The sequence below is a fragment of the Octopus bimaculoides genome, chromosome 2 (genome assembly GCF_046866305.1).
Source record: "Octopus bimaculoides isolate indiv1 chromosome 2, ASM4686630v1, whole genome shotgun sequence".
NCBI lineage: Eukaryota > Metazoa > Mollusca > Cephalopoda > Octopoda > Octopodidae > Octopus > Octopus bimaculoides.
The window spans coordinates 163295207-163312499 of NC_142929.1; the positions used below are offsets into that span (position 1 = coordinate 163295207).

Consider the following 17293-nt stretch of genomic DNA (forward strand, 5'->3'; position numbering starts at 1 on the left):
TGAGAGAGATATAATGTGGCGAGCAAAGCTGTTGAAATCACAGATGCATGCAATGTGGCAATGTTACATGAGCTGTGATATTGAAATTACAGATACACAATGCAATAGAGATGTGTGGACTGTAATAAATCAATTAATTGACAGATAAGTTCCTTGTAATTGTTATTTTGTGATTGTGATCACTTAACAAAAGAACAAAAATTCCTTCCTACACACACAATCTTGATACTTTAGGATTAACTATATGAAAGAATAGCTGAACATATAATTCCATCCTTTAATTTCCTCTTTCTCTTAGGGGGAAAAAAAAAAGAAAAAAGGGATATGCTTAAAGGCAAATTGCCCAAAAGAAAAGCTAACAAATGCTTTAGATTATGTTATGTGTTCTAATGAAATTTCAAAATGTAATGCATTTAACTTAGGAAGTACCACCTACTTGTTATATGAATATTGATGGCTTATAAGTGTTGGAAGGCATCATCATAGCAGCTAATGCAGCATTACAGTTTTTTGTCATGATCAATGATAGAAATGTCACTATCTTGCATATTAAAGAAAAAAATGCTTATTAGGTTTCTACAACTACAACTTAACAATAATCATGATCTTCTCAGCTGTCAGCATGATTCCTGTGTCATAGGAGGATTGTAAGATTGCTTGCCTGTTTGCAAAATGTAAAAGAGAAAAGATAAGAGATGATGGGTGGATTGGAAGGAGTAGCTAGTGAGTGACAAAGCCATTTGTGCATGCCCCCCACACAAACACACACACACATGCATGTGTATGCAGTATCACATGATCAAATGGAAGGAGCAATAGCACTAAAAATCACAATAGGTATATTCCTACCAGACCAGAAAAAAACAAACTTTTTATTAGATTCCAGCAGTGGACAGTGGCCATGCTTGGGTTCTTCTTTCAAGGGTTTCAGTTTATCAATCCTAGTAATTATTTCATCTTGGTACTTACATTATCAATCTCTATCAAGCTACTGAGTTACAACACACAGGAATGCAACATAAACATGTCTGTTTTAACCAGCATAAACATAAACACGCTACACACAAGCCCACATACATATGACTGACTTCTGCACAGTTTCCGTCTATCAAATTCCTCTCATAAGGTATTGGTCAGCTTGAGATTACAGGAGAAGCTACATGCCCAAGGTGCTAAGCAGTGATCATGTGGTTGTAGAGCAAAGTTTTTAATCACACAGCTATGATGTACTGGAGTACATTGAATTAGAATATCTTCTTTCCTTCTGCAACAATTACTGCTCCTGAAAATTAGATTACTGGATTAATTCAAGTGTTCTGTTGCTCCACATTACTGTGTGTCTCTGTCTATTTTTATATATTTAGTCAAAAGAAATGAGGTCTATCGTCCCTTACATAATCCCCTCTCACTAGTGAGATAGATGTAGTTGTTATTTAGTTGGTAACATTAGGGAAAATTGCAGCTATAGGTAGCAAGGATTGGACAAAGTAATTACAGCATTCTGAGTGTGGGGAACACTACAGTTAGATACCCCCAGAGATGTAGATAAGTTATGCAACTAGATAGTTCAAAATATTGGAGTATTGTGGTAGAAAATAAACAAGAAACTACATAACTATGAGCTAGAGATTATAGTCCATTTGTGCATCAGTAGCATCAAGTAAGTTATGTGAGAAGTACTCCATTGTGAATCATGCTTGGAACTTTTGTAGAGAGTTGGTAACTAATCAGACTGAAATATTTTCTGGTTGTGAAGAGGAAACTCTTGTGATGCAGCTTTAGCTGTGACATAAAGTCCTTTCCATAAAAGATCATCAAAGATTAAGTTGGCATTTGTAATGGCTTTCAAGGTTTTATTTGTTTGTTGTTTATGTGTAGGAAAGCTGTAGTGCAAGACTTGTGCAGTGATTGTATCTAAGTTAACTGTTTTACAGAAATGTTAGAGCAGTGAACAAATGCCTTATGGTATTTGTTCCAGTTCGAATTTTGTTGGAATCTACTTTGCCTTTCATTCATTCTGGTATCAGTAAAATAAAGTATTAGTCAGGCATCATGGTTTGAATTTTAGGGCTCTGTACAAAATGCTTTGTAAGTGTTTATTCCAGTTCTTTATGTTCTAAGTTCCCATGAGAATGTGTCAGACTTGTTTATATCATAGCACTACTCATAGAAATGTCTCAGCATGTTGTAGGAATATCCGGTGGAGCTCTAGATTTTCCTGGAATATACAAATGAAATGGCCGAGCAGAAGCATTGCTAGATTGTAGTACTCCTGTAGGAGGATGTTTCATTAACTCATTATTGACAGCAGTGCAGGTCTATCTATCATAAGATATCTAGGTTACATGTGAATGATACTGGTATGCAGAAGATCAAGTTAAAGGTTATTGTTTGCATAAGAGAATGCAGTGTTAAAAATAACAGCAAGATGACTAATGTATACAGAAGAAAATGAGAGAAATTAGTAAACCTTGAGCTACACTATAGTTAATTATAGGGATTGAAGAGTGTACTATCTATATACACTACAAGAGAGAAGTCTGATGGAATACCTCTCAAGCAAGAAATAGAAAAGATGTAATTTCTAGGTTTTCATTGTCAGATATGGTCAAAAACTTTGGAAAGTGTTAGTTGGCGTTTAGAGAGGTTGAGCTTCTTACAGTTAGTGCATACTAATATATTTCAGTAAGTTGTAATAGATTATTGTAGAGATAGTTCCAAACTAGGTCTCCCACTCTGTGGTTTTGAGTGAATACCTATTTTATGAGTAGTGTCCTTTATATTGCTGCAGCACAGTTGTCTGAATCACATGCAGGTTTTAGAGTTGTGGGCTTTGGTTGTGAGAGCAATGCCTGGGATGTACCTTGGGGAATGGTTTTTAGACACTGATTTAGCTATCACAGATGATGTGGGAGGTGAAAATATTACTGCATCACAGATATCAATCGACTTGCATGTGCTTGTTATTTCCTTTGTCTTTCCTACTGAACTCCTTTTCGCTCACAGTCTGTTTTGTTTAACTATAGACTATATTTCACTTAAACACACATAGCCACCCTATTTACAATTGAAGTGTTTGTTTAGATATGACTTGGATCAAAAGTAGATAACATCAAACTAACACTGCATCTTGTGAATGAGATATTTAATTCTACTTCACCTAATTAAAGATATTTTCAATAGTGTCACGATCATATTGAATAATGTAATGCACTTTAGGATCATTATGGTATTTACATTTACAGCTTTGTTTAAACAGCCTATGTGTGTATTTAGATATACATGAAAATTGATAAAGATGGAAGCCTAATGAGAATTGACTGCTTACTGTTAGCCCTTTGATGTAATTACTATGATACTATAAACTCTCTTATGTCCACTTTCATGGTAACACATCTGTACATCTAAATGTGTAATTGCTTTCAACCTTGATACTAATAGCTAAATAATGTGTGAAAACGAAGTTTGTGTATCTGCAGAAAACAGTCTGGATAAAACATGTAAAACTATCAAAGCCAGACTGCTTCAAAGTATCCAATAAATGATCTGTGGGTTCAATCTCCACTAAGTTCTGTTATTCACTTTTGTGGATAGCATTTTTAAATCTGCACAAAAGCACTAATTAAAAATAATTTACAGTTTAATTCTAGCTTGTCCATTACTAAAAATATAAATTCATTCTTTATAATCAAATTTGATTGGAAAGTCTTTGTAAAAAAAATATTTGGTTTTGTTGAATTGAATCAGCGATTAAAACTGAACTGTTGGGCATATCTGCATGCACGCACACAAAATAACCACATGACCATGAGATGCTGGCATTGTTTTTCTTGTTGGACTTTCAGCAATATCCCTCCATTGGTGGTTGATTCTAGTTCAGCTTGAAAGAATAGATAAATGAAAGTTAAGATCATAACACACTCTACCTCTCTTCCAAAAATATGGAAAATAAGTGAAAATATTCAGATGGACAGACTTGAATGTTCCATAAGAAGTCTGCAGGAAGAGAATGCCATATCACAGCACTTAGTTGCTTTCATTCCTGATTTGTACTTTCATTGTTTTTATTAATTCACAAGAGGGAAGACTAACTTCAAATTATTATAGAGTAATTAAAATATTTGCTTTTTTTTAATAACTGTTGCTTTATTTCTGAGGAATTTTTGAAGAAAATCCTTAGTCTCTTATGATTTATTTGCTGCCAAGAACATTTTGACATTTATTTTTATTATTGATGTTTTCTATGAAAATAGCAAGCCATATATAAATTTCATTAAAGCTACTAGTGTTTACTATTAAGTTACTTTAATTTCTATGGCATCTGTGATGAAATATTTTGTCTTCTGAAAAGATGTATACAAATATGAAACAATAAGAGAAGTTCTATGTGATTGGTTTATCTGCTAGAAATAGCAACCAAATTCTGTTTATACCCTACAGTCTTATTTGTAAAAAACATTTTAAAAAAAGATAAGCACATTAGATAACGTATGCAATGCCTGAAAAAAAGATTTGGTATGGTTAGAATATTCACTCTGAGCAACTAAAATACAATTAACTCTAATCCAAGTTACTTGTATTTCACATGTTTACTAAAATATAATCTCTTTAAGGATGGTCACTTTAGCAAATGTATATTTGTTGGGTTTTTTTTTTTCTTTTTCATTAAGATGTTGCTCTTTAACTAAAGAGTAATGCTCTGCCATTGGAGCTTGGGTAGTGACAATGCAAATATTGGGTTTTGCAGCAGATTGCTTTACAGCAAATAGAGACAACCAGTCTCTTACAGTGGGTTTTATGAAATACTGCTCATTGTGAATGGGACTACACAACTAAAAATAATTTAACTAACACTTCATGTTGTATAGAAAATCATAAAATTGAGAAAAATTAAATTTGAATGATCAACCCTAAAGATTTTTTTTTTTAATTTTATGTAATTCCTGTACTGTACAAAAAGACACAAAATGTTATATGCAGCCCAAGTGTTGCAGGTTACTCTTGCCTAATTTACAAAATAAACATATTCCTCTTAAAATATTTAATGGTGCACTTGTCCACAGACAGCTTAAGTTGCCATTCAACAATCAGTTATATTTTGTCCAGATCAGATTGCAAGTAAGTTCTATAACATTCTTTATACCTCAAGGTATAGCTTGGTGACATGTAAAAAGCTCCCAGCATACTTTGTAAAATGGTTGGCATTAGAAAGGACATCCAGCTGTAGAAATCAAGTGAATTCAGACTGGAACTTGGTGCAACTCTTCTTCTGCTTGCTAGCTCTGGTCCACCATCCAATTCATGCCAGCATGGAAAGCATGTCAAATAATGATGATGATAACATGCGAGTTGAATAACATCCAGCCATGAGCATACCTATGGATGATTCAAGTGATGTCTTCAGGAAATTTAATAAAGGAATTCTTAGTACCTGGAGTTGGGATAAATCCAAATTATGAAGGCAGAATAAGCTTAGAAGAGTTCCAGAAGTTTCTGGGTGCCTTTCTGACACAGGACTCCATCAATTTGATGGTACAGCTTGTGAGACTGACTACAGTAATTGACAGGTGATGTGTGCCCCCACCCCCACCCCCCACATTTTGAATGGGGAAATAACCGTGGCAATTTTTTACTGTCCTAGGGTGACACACTTATTCCAGAAGACCTGGAAAAGTAATGAAAGCTGGAGCAGGAGTATGTTGGTATACAGCTGCAGGAAGGTTTATAGGAGGCACATTTTAAAAAGAAGTCTCCATGGTACTGTGGTGTGGCGTGTTTATCTGTCATGGGAGATTATTCTGATAGAACAAACAATTGGTATTGGGTGGGGGATTTGCCAATCCCAAAATAGATGTTGATTGCATAGCTTATCATCCATAAAAATTCAATACTCATGAGGCCAGAAGAAGCTAAATGTAGCCCACGTTATATTGTCATTGGAGATTTTGCATTTATTAGATTCATTAGCTATAGCGAGCATTAATAGTTTCTTAGCTGTTTGACTTTGTTTTCAACCCAGCCATCCTATGTTCAGGGCATTGAATAATGTTGTCTTAAGTACATTGCTCATAATTGTAATACTTTTGATCATTTGTTTGCAGTATTTGTCAAACTCTTTGTTTTATCAATCTTGGAAGGATGAAGGATAAAAGTACTAGTCAAGTGCTAGAGTGCAACCCTCTCTCCCAGCCACCACATTTTGGACATTCTGCTGGGTCAAAAGATACCTTCTTGCAAATTCATGGGTATTAAATAAACAGCAAACTATTTGCTGCATGTTGATGTGAAGTCATACTCAGTTGCAAGCAATGAGAGAGAAAGAGAGTTTTTTTTTTTTTTTTTTTTACTAGTTTCAATTATTGGATTGTGACCATACTAGAATACTACCTTCAAAGGTATAAATTCTTTATATCAACTCTTGTATCTGTTGCCTGGCTCTTATTTTATTGATCTCCAAAGGATGAAACCAAAAGGGGCTTGGCTAAATATAGCATATTTTTTTAATGTCATTTCTGATCCACCCCCCATACACACACCCCTATAATTTTGATGTTTGCTTGCAGTTATTTGATGTAGCATATTTATTGTTATTATTACAACTACTGTTATTGCTACTTTTCCGTCTATACATTAAGTATAATATAACCATGAAACTCAGGAATCTGTCTTTACATATCTGTTCTGTCTAGACTGAATGTTTCTTTTTTGGTCTTATCTCCAGCGTTGTTTCAACTGTGATGGAAATGTGAGAAAAACTCAAGACCAAAAAGAAAAAAAATGGGGGTTTGATAAAGGAGAGGGGTGAGAGGATAATTTGACTGGAGTGGTTCCTGATTTATTGACTTGGTGTCAGAAAATAGTCTCCCCCCACCGCCTACCAGAGGGTGGGGAATTGTTTAGCTTCCTTTCTTTCTACCTCACTTCCCAAAGGTGTGTATGACTGAAGTTAGAAAATAAATAGTAGTGTTGAAAAATAGACTGCATAGTTGGCATTCTGTAACAAACAAACAGACAAGAGAATCACATAATGGAGTAGGTAAGCTGAGAGATTGAATGTTGGAAATAGTAAATTGTCTGGTTTAACACTTTCCACATTGTAGTTCTGAATAGCTGATCATAAGCTGAATGTTTTGTAATCATTGCCTTTTGATAACAAAACAATGTACTTACATTGCCTGCTGTTTATTTAGATACCTCAAAATATTGACTAATAAAAAGATATTAGTCAACAACTAATATTGCCTTTTCCTTACCACATATTTCCTTTTTCTAGTTACCATACTTGATGCAGGGAACATTAGAAACTTTTCACCAACTTTTTATTTCTTTTTTGTTACATGTGAATGGCATCTCATAGTAATTCTCTAAATATTTCTCCATTTCTATGCCTACAAGTGTTCATTCTTGTACAAACAACTTTCTTGCAAGTTCTCACGATTTCTTCTTTATAATATTATACAGACATCACTCCCAATCCAGGATACCTTTGCAACACCTGCCTACCTACCTCTGCCAATATAATGGAATTTGATGTTTATCAAGCCACATCAGATTGCCATCATGTTCCCTTCTCATTACATATTTAAAACCTTCCTCTCCCTCTTACATCACTGTTATGTCGATACAGATGGACCCTGCAAGCTGCATTATAAATTACTTGTCTATGAAGACAATAATTCTAAATAAGAAGGGACTATTTAATTCTCCCACATTGACTGCCTCTCTAGTGCTGGTGGTTCAATAAAATGCACCTAGTTCACACTAAAAAATATGTAGCCACAAAGTTGGCTAGTTTTCAGTGTTTTTTTTTGTGTGGGCCAGATGATAATAAACACAAGTGACCAGACTTGTCCAGTGCATTCCAGCATGGGAAAAGGGCATGGAATGAAAATGATGGGATAGTGATGTGGAGTAATATGTAGTGCAAAGCTGGTGATGGTAGCTATCCCTTCCCTGTTGGAGTATAGTATGATGACTATGCTAGAGATATGAATGAGAGGAAAAGATATTTTAGATGAAAGCAAGTAGATTATTTTTCTAATATAGAGAACCCAGACACTCCCTAGTAACATCAATGCTGCTTGGCTCTGCTGGAAAGATCTACACTCGTGAATGATGCTAGACAAGTTGTAATTTCCAGTTGATAGCTTATGAAGGGGGTGTCTCTCAGTGCAAGTACTTTATAGAATAGTGATATATATATATATATATATATATATATAAATTAAACAACAGCATAAATGTTGGTCAAACCCTGAAATTAATCATGTTCTGAATAAATGTATTTTAATATTCTTTTGCTGGTTCCAGTCATTGGCCTATGGCCATACTGGGGCACTGTCTTCTAGTGTTTTAGTCAGTTATATCGACCACAGTATGTTGTCTCTATGAAACGGCTAAGTTTAACTAATCTGTTACACAGTCCCCAAATACCACAAGGTAATTTTGTTGTATGCACTCATACACAATTGTGTTAGATAAATGTTAACACTGAATTTTAGAACTCTACAGTACTCAAGTTCTGATAGATTTCATGATTTTTATGATGTATTTGTGTTGGTTTCCATAGTTATTCTAATTTTGTGGGAATTCTATTTTGAACTGTATTACTGCCAACCAATGTTTCTCTGTTAAATTTTTTATTTCATTTATGAAATAAGATGCTCTGACGCCCTGTTAATGCATGGTCAACTGATGTGGAAGCATTGTACTTTAAAAAAAGCATGTCCAAGTTGTAAATTTCATGACTTAGTTATGAAATTTTCAACTTGGACATGCTTTTAAATTTTCATTCATTAAAGAAACTTTAAACAAGGACATCTTGCATGTAAAACCTCATCCTTGTCATTGAACAGCCATCTTCTATGCTAGCATGAGTTGAACAATTTGGAAGGATTCAGTGGATCCAAGGACTGCACCGAACATTAGTTGATAACAGGTACCTTAGTTGCAGCAGCTGCTAAAAGTAAACAAGCTACACATCTTGTATAATACAAGAACCAAGTACACTGATTACAAAATAGCAAATATATCTTTAACCCTTTAGCAATCACATTATTTTGTCAAAAGCAATGCTTATTCATTCACGTTGTTTTGAATTATCTTCTAGCACTGAGATTTTGATGAGGTAACTTTTAATCTTTAGAATTATATAGTAGGGTTGGTGTTGCAGGCCAAATCTGATCAATATGAGCATAAAACAGGTAGGATATTTTGGCTGGACATGGCCAGATTAAATGCTAAAGTGTTAAAAAAAAATTCATATAACAGAACACATCTCATATATTACACAAACACTAGAATAAAACAAAATAAAAATTCAACATGAAACTAAAAACTATTAAATCACAGAACAAGTTATTTCAGACAAAAATTGTGTACTTCATGACTTGTGACATTGGACTCACAAGTACAACACTCTTTTGTTAGTTGATTGTGTATTTAGAACAAGAAACCTTTGTTACTCATTTTATTTCCAATGGTAGGATGTGGTTTGAGGGCAATTTGCCTGCCATTTCTAATAACCATGCAATTGCATAGAGGCTTCTCAATGGTTGTCAATATAATCAGAGCATTCCTGTAGGTTATCAGGTTGAACTTCAACTCTACCTGGTTAGTCAATAGGCAAAGTCCTGGTTAACATTTTTTGTCAAATGTTTAGCCCACCCCTGCTTTGTGGGTAGGCTACAAAGGTAACAGGCATGGGGGAAACCATATTCTCCTCTAACTAAATAACGATTATAATTTCTCATGTAGACACAAGATCAGAAGTTTTGATTGAAGGAACAGTCTATTATACTGACTGTTTTTTGAATGGTACTTTTATTGACCACAATAAGATTTGAACTTGGAACATAAAGGGCTTAATCTAAATACTGCAAAATATTTTGTTCAGTGCAGTGCTCTAACAAATCTCAAAATTATAACAATGGTTTTTAATTTAGGCACAAGGCCAGCAATTTTAAGGGGAAGAAGTTGATTATATCAATTCCAGTATTTGACTGGATGAATAGAAAAAGGGCAAAGTTGACCTTGAACAGATCAGAAGAAATTTTAAGGCCATTCTGCTAATCCTCTGCTGTAATAATAACAAAACTTTCATTAATAGGATTTTATATATTTTCTTTTTTTCTTTCTCTTCCTACTTTAGCACATTCCAGCATAGTTTGGTCTGCACAATGCCATCCAACAGAATCTGAACAGTTTGCATCTTGTTCACAGGTGAGTAACCAATGTTATGTGTCTCTCTTGTAAATTGTATTGCCCTGTCTTTGCATGTTGATAGTGCATTAAAATCTAGTTTTCAAATTATACACTGAGAGTATAAACGTTGTATTTTATGTTGTTGGTATAATTTAGTTTTAGGTCAGCCTTGATCTAGTAGGCTTATGATCTAAGATATTTCCAACTCTGATTGTACTTTTCTTTATTGAGGCATGTTGGTACAGACTGGCGCCAGTTTCTTCAGATTCTGGATTTTGCTCCATGGCAAATTTTTGAGACCATGTTATGTCTTTTCATTTTTTAAGACAGTAATTTAAGAGAGATTTGAATGCTATTTCTAGTAGATTGAATTCTTGTATTAAGGCACTTTATATTTTGAGAAATGGAGTGATGAATGGACCTGGAGTGCCTGAGTGGAAGAGGTACAAGACCATCCAATTCCAAGGAACAGAAGCCATTACAGTAACAGAAAAGACTGGAGTGACAGTATACCACTGAGAGGAAACATAGTATATTCAATGTAATCAGTTTTGCATAAAAAGTAGTATTGGATTTATTGATGTCTGTTCACAATCTGCTATGAAGGCAATGAATTAGTTTGAACAAGATTTTAGTAGATTCTGTGTTCTATGGATTTCAGTAGTTCTGAACCATGTGGTTGTAGAATGCAAACATATGATGAATGTAGAGGATTACTACTACTACTACTACTACTACTACTACCACCACTACTACTGTTTATAATATACTAGTAGTATAACCCGACCTTGTCCGGGTGTGACTTATTATGCCATCTACGATAAGTCTTGCTAGCTGAAAATCAACTAAAAAAGAAAGCCTTACAACAAAAAAACCCTTATGATGTAAATATGTTCATAATTCAAAAGATGATGAAATTAATAGGGAAAGTCTGAAAGCTGTTTTGCGTAAAATTATTAAGCATACGTAAATTTCATCCGTGTAATTGGCTATAGAAATGCTTGTGCAAAACAACTTTTTGCACTGCCCTGATTATACATAGCAGGGTAATCCCTTTTCACAGGAGCTAGGATGGCAATTTGTGATGAAGCAATTACTGGCGATCTGTTGCTAAACAGTTTTGCCAGAATTCTATCAGATTGGGCAGAAGGTGTTGATGCACCATTTTGCATTATGTTCAAAGTAGCTACTGGAATGTGGTGAATTGCTGCAGTCTGTGGCTGTCATTTTAAACTGGTTGCTGTCTTTCCCCAGCAAACTCTCTTCTTTGGAGGCATAATCTATGTATATATTAAACAGAACAACAAAAGTTATAATAGATGGCAGGGTCGGTACTTTTCACATATCTGTAATTTTTCAGATTAACACCTGCACGATTACCCAACCCTAACCCTAACCCTAACCCTAACACCCTAGTGAAAATCGTGGTAAATTTACAAAACATTGACGAACATGAGTTATATTTTACTGAATGATTGTGTACTTGCACGTGTATGCTTTTGAGAGAGCGAGAGAGGAAGAGGTAGAGAGGGGGAGAGAAAGGAATAGGGGTAGTTAAAAGTTTTCTTATGACTGCTTCTCTTCACTGCCTATTACTTCATTAGAAATCTAAGGATGCACATAAGAGAAAAATGAAACAAATATGGACGACTTGCTCCGAAACACCACCGAGTGGGGAACACTTCTCAAAAATAACCTGCAGTTGTTTCCTTCAAAATTCCTACATGCTTGAAATGTACATACATCAAGGTACATTTGTACAAAATTTCATGAAAAAATATTCATTTTCCTGGAAGTTAAGAGGAATTTAAGTGGAATTTCCGAATATTGTACCCCACCCCCTTCCAAATTTGGAATCTACATAATAAATAATATATGCATAGAAAATTTCATAAAAAGATATTCATTTTTATGAAAGTTATGATCTTCCAAAGTTTGGGGATACAACTCTGTAGTTATGCCATCAATGTTTTGTAAATATACCATGATGTGAATGATTGTTTACTTGCACGTGTATACGTTTGAGAGAGGAAGAGGGGGAGAAATGAATAGAGATTGAGAGCAATGTGTATGTTGTTGTCACAGGTCATGTATGTGTGGTTGTGTGTGTTTTTACGTATCTATGTTATGAAAAATAGGTAAAGAATACTGAGATGAAAGGTTAATCTATGACGTTGTATGTATCACTTTCTCTCTCTCTCCCTCTCCCACTCTTACTCTCTCTATTTTTATGTTGAGCGCGTGTGTAAGAATTGCGTTCCAGGTAGAAGGGATGAAATATAAAAGTTGCTAGAAACAACAGCCAAATCTCCCTTAAATCACACAAAGTAAACGGAATTTTAAAAATCTAATTACTGCACTGGAAAGTTCACATCGAGAAAATTCCATTGATGTAAACAATTTTACAAAAAAGTGGAAAATGTGGATTTCTATAAACTTTCAAAAAGGCTTCACACAAACACACAATTTCAGATTTATATATTAAGATGAATGATACAGGAGGTGCTATGAAACTTGGGTAACTGTAGGAGAATGAGATGTATTTTGGACTACTGGTAGCAGAGCTGCTGGATATCTAAAACACTGAGAGTTCTGTTAGAGAGTCGAGTTCACTCATCTTAAAAGGTGATATTGAGAAATGATTGTAGATGGTAAAATAAGGCAGTGACAAAGATGAAACAAGCTAGTTTTAATATTTAATTAACAGAGGGCGGTGAGCTGGCAGAATCGTTAGCACGCCAGGCGAAATGCTTAGCGGTATTTTGTCTGCCGTTATATTCTGAGTTCAAATTCCGCTGAGATCAAAGTACCATTTACGCACTGGAGTCGATGTAATCAACTTAATCTCTTTGTCTGTCCTTGTTTGTCCCCTTTATGTTTAGCCCCCTGCAGACAATAAAGAAATATTTAATTAACAGAAAATTAAAACAGGTGATGCCAACATTCAAGAAGTAGATATTACACTGAATGATTACAAAAAAGTTGTTCATCTTTTGGAGGTTTCTGTTTAAGGTGTTCTCGTTTAGTCCCAGTTCAGTCCTCATCATGCAAGCTTAAGATCAAAGATGTTCTAGCATTGCCCATCCTGTCTTATTGTATTTCCAGACATTATTTGATGCATCCTTGTTCTAAGATAATGTAGTATGAGGGAGATTCAGCTGCTATTTCTAGCAGGTCAATTGATTGCATAGATGTTTCTCTTATTGATTCATCTTTATGAGCATGTTGGCCTTTGGGGTGTCTCCAGTGTACTTTACATCAGTGAACCTTTTTAAAAGTGCATCAACAGATCACTGTCTTTTATACTCCATTCCTTTCTGATCAGCAATGCTCCTATTCTGTAAGTCATTCAAGAAAGAAGACCTAGTAAGTTGTCATATGAGAAAATACATCTCATATTTTCATAAATGTACATTTGAAAGAGTGCCCCCACCTCATTGATTCATATTTTTTTTTATACTGGTTTAGTTGTTAGTTTTTAATGAAAAAGGTGTGTGTGTTTGTTTAACAAATAAATAATAGCTGAAAAGAAACTACTAACTTCTGTTTATTTAAACTTGTTAGCAATTGTATTGAGGTACTGCTGTAATGTTAAGATTTCTTACTCAGTGTTAGTCATTTATTAGTGCTGCTTTGACTTGATTATTTGACCTAATTTTGGTGGAATTTGTATGAATTGAGCACATTTTCTCCAGTATTTTTCTGCATAACCTGTTTAATAAGGTTGTTTTAATACAATAGTGTAGAAATAAGTTGTTAGTAAAGTAAACCTGCAATATGGCTTTTAGTTTTCTAAGGCCATAGCTATTTCGTTTTACTCTTATCACTAATGCTTTTCTTAATGAGAATACCACTTTGTTTCCATATCCATCTAACTGAAGTTTTCATTTAATGATTCTCAATTATATTGACCCAACCGAAATATCTCCCCACTTTTAGGGAGACTGAAAAATGATGCAAATAAACTTAATATATTACTAAACTTTATATTCTGTTTCTCAATTGTTGATATTTCTCTTAGTACCTCTGCATTTTGAGAGCAGTCTAAAATAGACAGACCCTATTTGTTTAAACCTGATTACTAAATATCCTATATCTTGTCTCTCCTCCTCTCATCAATAAGCCTATCTATGTCCCATCCCCTCACACAGTATACTGTTCTTCCTTCCTTGCTGCTCATGTTTCTCTCCAACCACTGATTTCCAACAGCTAAAACTGCACATTAACCCTGTTACCTCACCTAGTTTTAGCTATTTAATAACTATATCTCATTGACATGTAAGCACCACACTGCTCACGCATGATGCATACACTCGAGTATTTATTCAAAGGTTGAAACTGTTTAGTGCTAACAAAAGCTATTGCTCCCTAAATTTCTTCCATTTCTTCCTTATTATAATATTTTCACAACTACCCCACCACCAATATCAATTAAATTACCTAGGTAATAGACAAAAACTATCTACATCATTGACTGTGTTTGAAATATCTCCTGTCAATGTGAAGAAAAAATCAGGCCACAAGAAGTGTGTGCGTGTGGTTAAGAAGTTTACAACCACATGGTTTCGGGTTCAGTCCCACTGCACAGCACCTAGGGTAAGTATCCTACTACAGGCAAACCAATCCTTGTGAATGATTCTGGTAGGCAGAAAGTGTAGGAAGCTTATGTGTACGTATGTGTGTGTTTGCATGAATGTATATGAATTTTATTTCATGACTTGTCACTGCTTGAGCAAAATGGTGGTGATGTTTACATTCCTTGTTGGCATTATGACTAATTGCGTTGTGCTTTGAAAGACCTATATGAGATATAAAATGCCTCACTTGAAAATGGATAAAAGTTGGGAATAGGAAGAGCAGCCAGCTGTAAAATTCTGCCTGAAATGTCTCCACCCAACCCATGCTAGCATGGAAAAACAGGTGCTAAATGAACTCACTTTTTTGTGTTAAGTACTTTTACCTCTCGTCTGCACACTAAAATGCGTGTTTACATGTACTTCATTCTTTTTCTTGCTTTCTCTTTTTTTTTATCAATGGCTTGTAAAATAAGTGCTTTAGAATCTAGTAATCTATATATATAAAAATGAGAATGTGTGTCTGTCTGTCTGTCTGTGTGAATCCCTAAAACTAGAGAACTACGCAACCAATTTCATTCAAATTTTACAGATGCCTTACTTAGGGTTCCAGTTGTGTTTTAGTCAAAAAAAATTTTAACTTCTTGCAGAGTTCGAGCCCACAGCAATATAATATCTCCTCCACTATTTAAGTATTACGTGTCAAAAGTGAAACAAAAACACTCATGTCAAATACTTTCACTTTAAAAATGAAACTATTCTACTAACTGAAACAATCACATTTCGATACTGTAATGACAGATACATTCAGAGAGAGAGAGAAAGAGAGATGTATATGTATACATATAGATGTATATGTACACGTTATTCCACTAACTGAAACAATCACATTTCGATACTGTAATGACAGATACTTTCAGAGAGAGAGAAAGAGATGTATACATATACATGTGTATGTACACGTATATGCATAGATATATATATATATAGATCTATATGCATACATGTATATGTATACACATGTGTAGATGTATATATATATATATAGATGTACATGTAATATGTACATATATAGACATGCATACAGATATCTATACATATATACACCCATCACACACAAACACATGCACACAAACACACACATTAGTCATTTGTTTTCTTATCCAAAACTACCTCAAAAGTACTGAACGGATCTTTATGAAATTTGGAAATTATATTCTATGTATAACGGCCATAACTCCCATGAAAATTCATATATTTTTGATGTTGATGAAATTTTAACCCGAACATAACAGATGAGCATTATTTGTAATTCAACAGTACAACAGTGTAAGACTACCCTTTCAGATATACTTACATTGTGATTTCTGCAATGTGGTGCATAAATTGTCAAGTAAATGAGACGCATCTTTGCCTCCACTGATTCACTTGCAAAGTGTTGAGTAAAATTATTTCGTTGCAGACCTCCTTTGGGTCTTTTTATTATCACTACGACACACATAGTCCCCAGTTGGTAACATTGATTTCAAGGCCCTCCTAGATGAGAGACTGGCATTCCACTTAATGTCTATGTTCCATGCTGGCATGGATTGGAGAGTTATTAATGTAGAAATATGGTATCGTAGCTACTAACAGTTGAGGGTTGCGTAGTCTAGACGGCGTTTTTAGATTTCATTATTCTCTTTAATCCGGGCAAAGCCGGGTATTTCTGCTAGTATAATATAAAAGGTGCAACAGTATCAAAGAAAGGTTAACTGGGAAGATAGTTTTTGTGTGTGGCAGATGCGCAGGGGCAATAAACACTGAAGATGTACAGAAAACAGATTCCGTCACATGCCAGGAGGGAAAACCTAGAAGTAGTTAATAGCTGACACGACCTAGGCAACGAAGTCTGTAGTGGGGGTGCTTGCTCTGAGAGTGTAGCAGCCAGAATAAGAATAACCTGGGCAAAGTTCAGGGAGCTCTTACCTCTGCTGGCAACTAAGGGCCTCTCGCTCAAGGTGAAAGGTAGACTGTATGATGCATGTGTGCAAACTGCCATGCTACATGACAGTGAAACTGGTTTGTGACTGCTGAGGACATGTGTAGGCTTGAAAGAAATGAAGCTAGTATGGTCTACTAGATGTGTAATGTCAGTGTGCTTACATGACAGTGTAAGCTCCCTGAGAGAAACGTTGGGCATAAGAAGCATCAAATGTGGTGTGCAAGAGAGACTGCTGGTATAGTCATGTGTTACGTATGGATGAGGACAGCTGTGTGAGGAAGTGCCACTCCCTAACTGTGAAAGGGACCTGTGGAAGAGGTAGACCCAGAAAGACATGGTAAAGCATGACCTTTGAACATTGGGCCTCACAGAGGCAATGACAGGAGGCTGAGACCTTTGGAGATATTCTGTGATTGAGAAGACCCGGCAACTAAAGTGAGATTGCAGCCATGGCTGATGCCAGTTTTGCATGTCCGGCCCATTTAAGAGTACCCCTAATGTGTCAGGCAATATGATATGCTTGAGAAGACCT

General features: G+C 35.1%; 1 protein-coding gene across 1 annotated transcript in view; it reads left to right on the forward strand.

The window, feature by feature from the left end:
• LOC106871722 (methylosome protein WDR77) overlaps positions 1-17293 on the forward strand; it is a 112063-nt gene that overhangs the window by 62915 nt on the left and 31855 nt on the right. The window contains exon 5 of the mRNA XM_052965682.2: positions 10151-10221. Coding sequence (XP_052821642.1) covers positions 10151-10221 — 71 coding nt within the window. The remainder of the gene's footprint in view (positions 1-10150; positions 10222-17293) is intronic.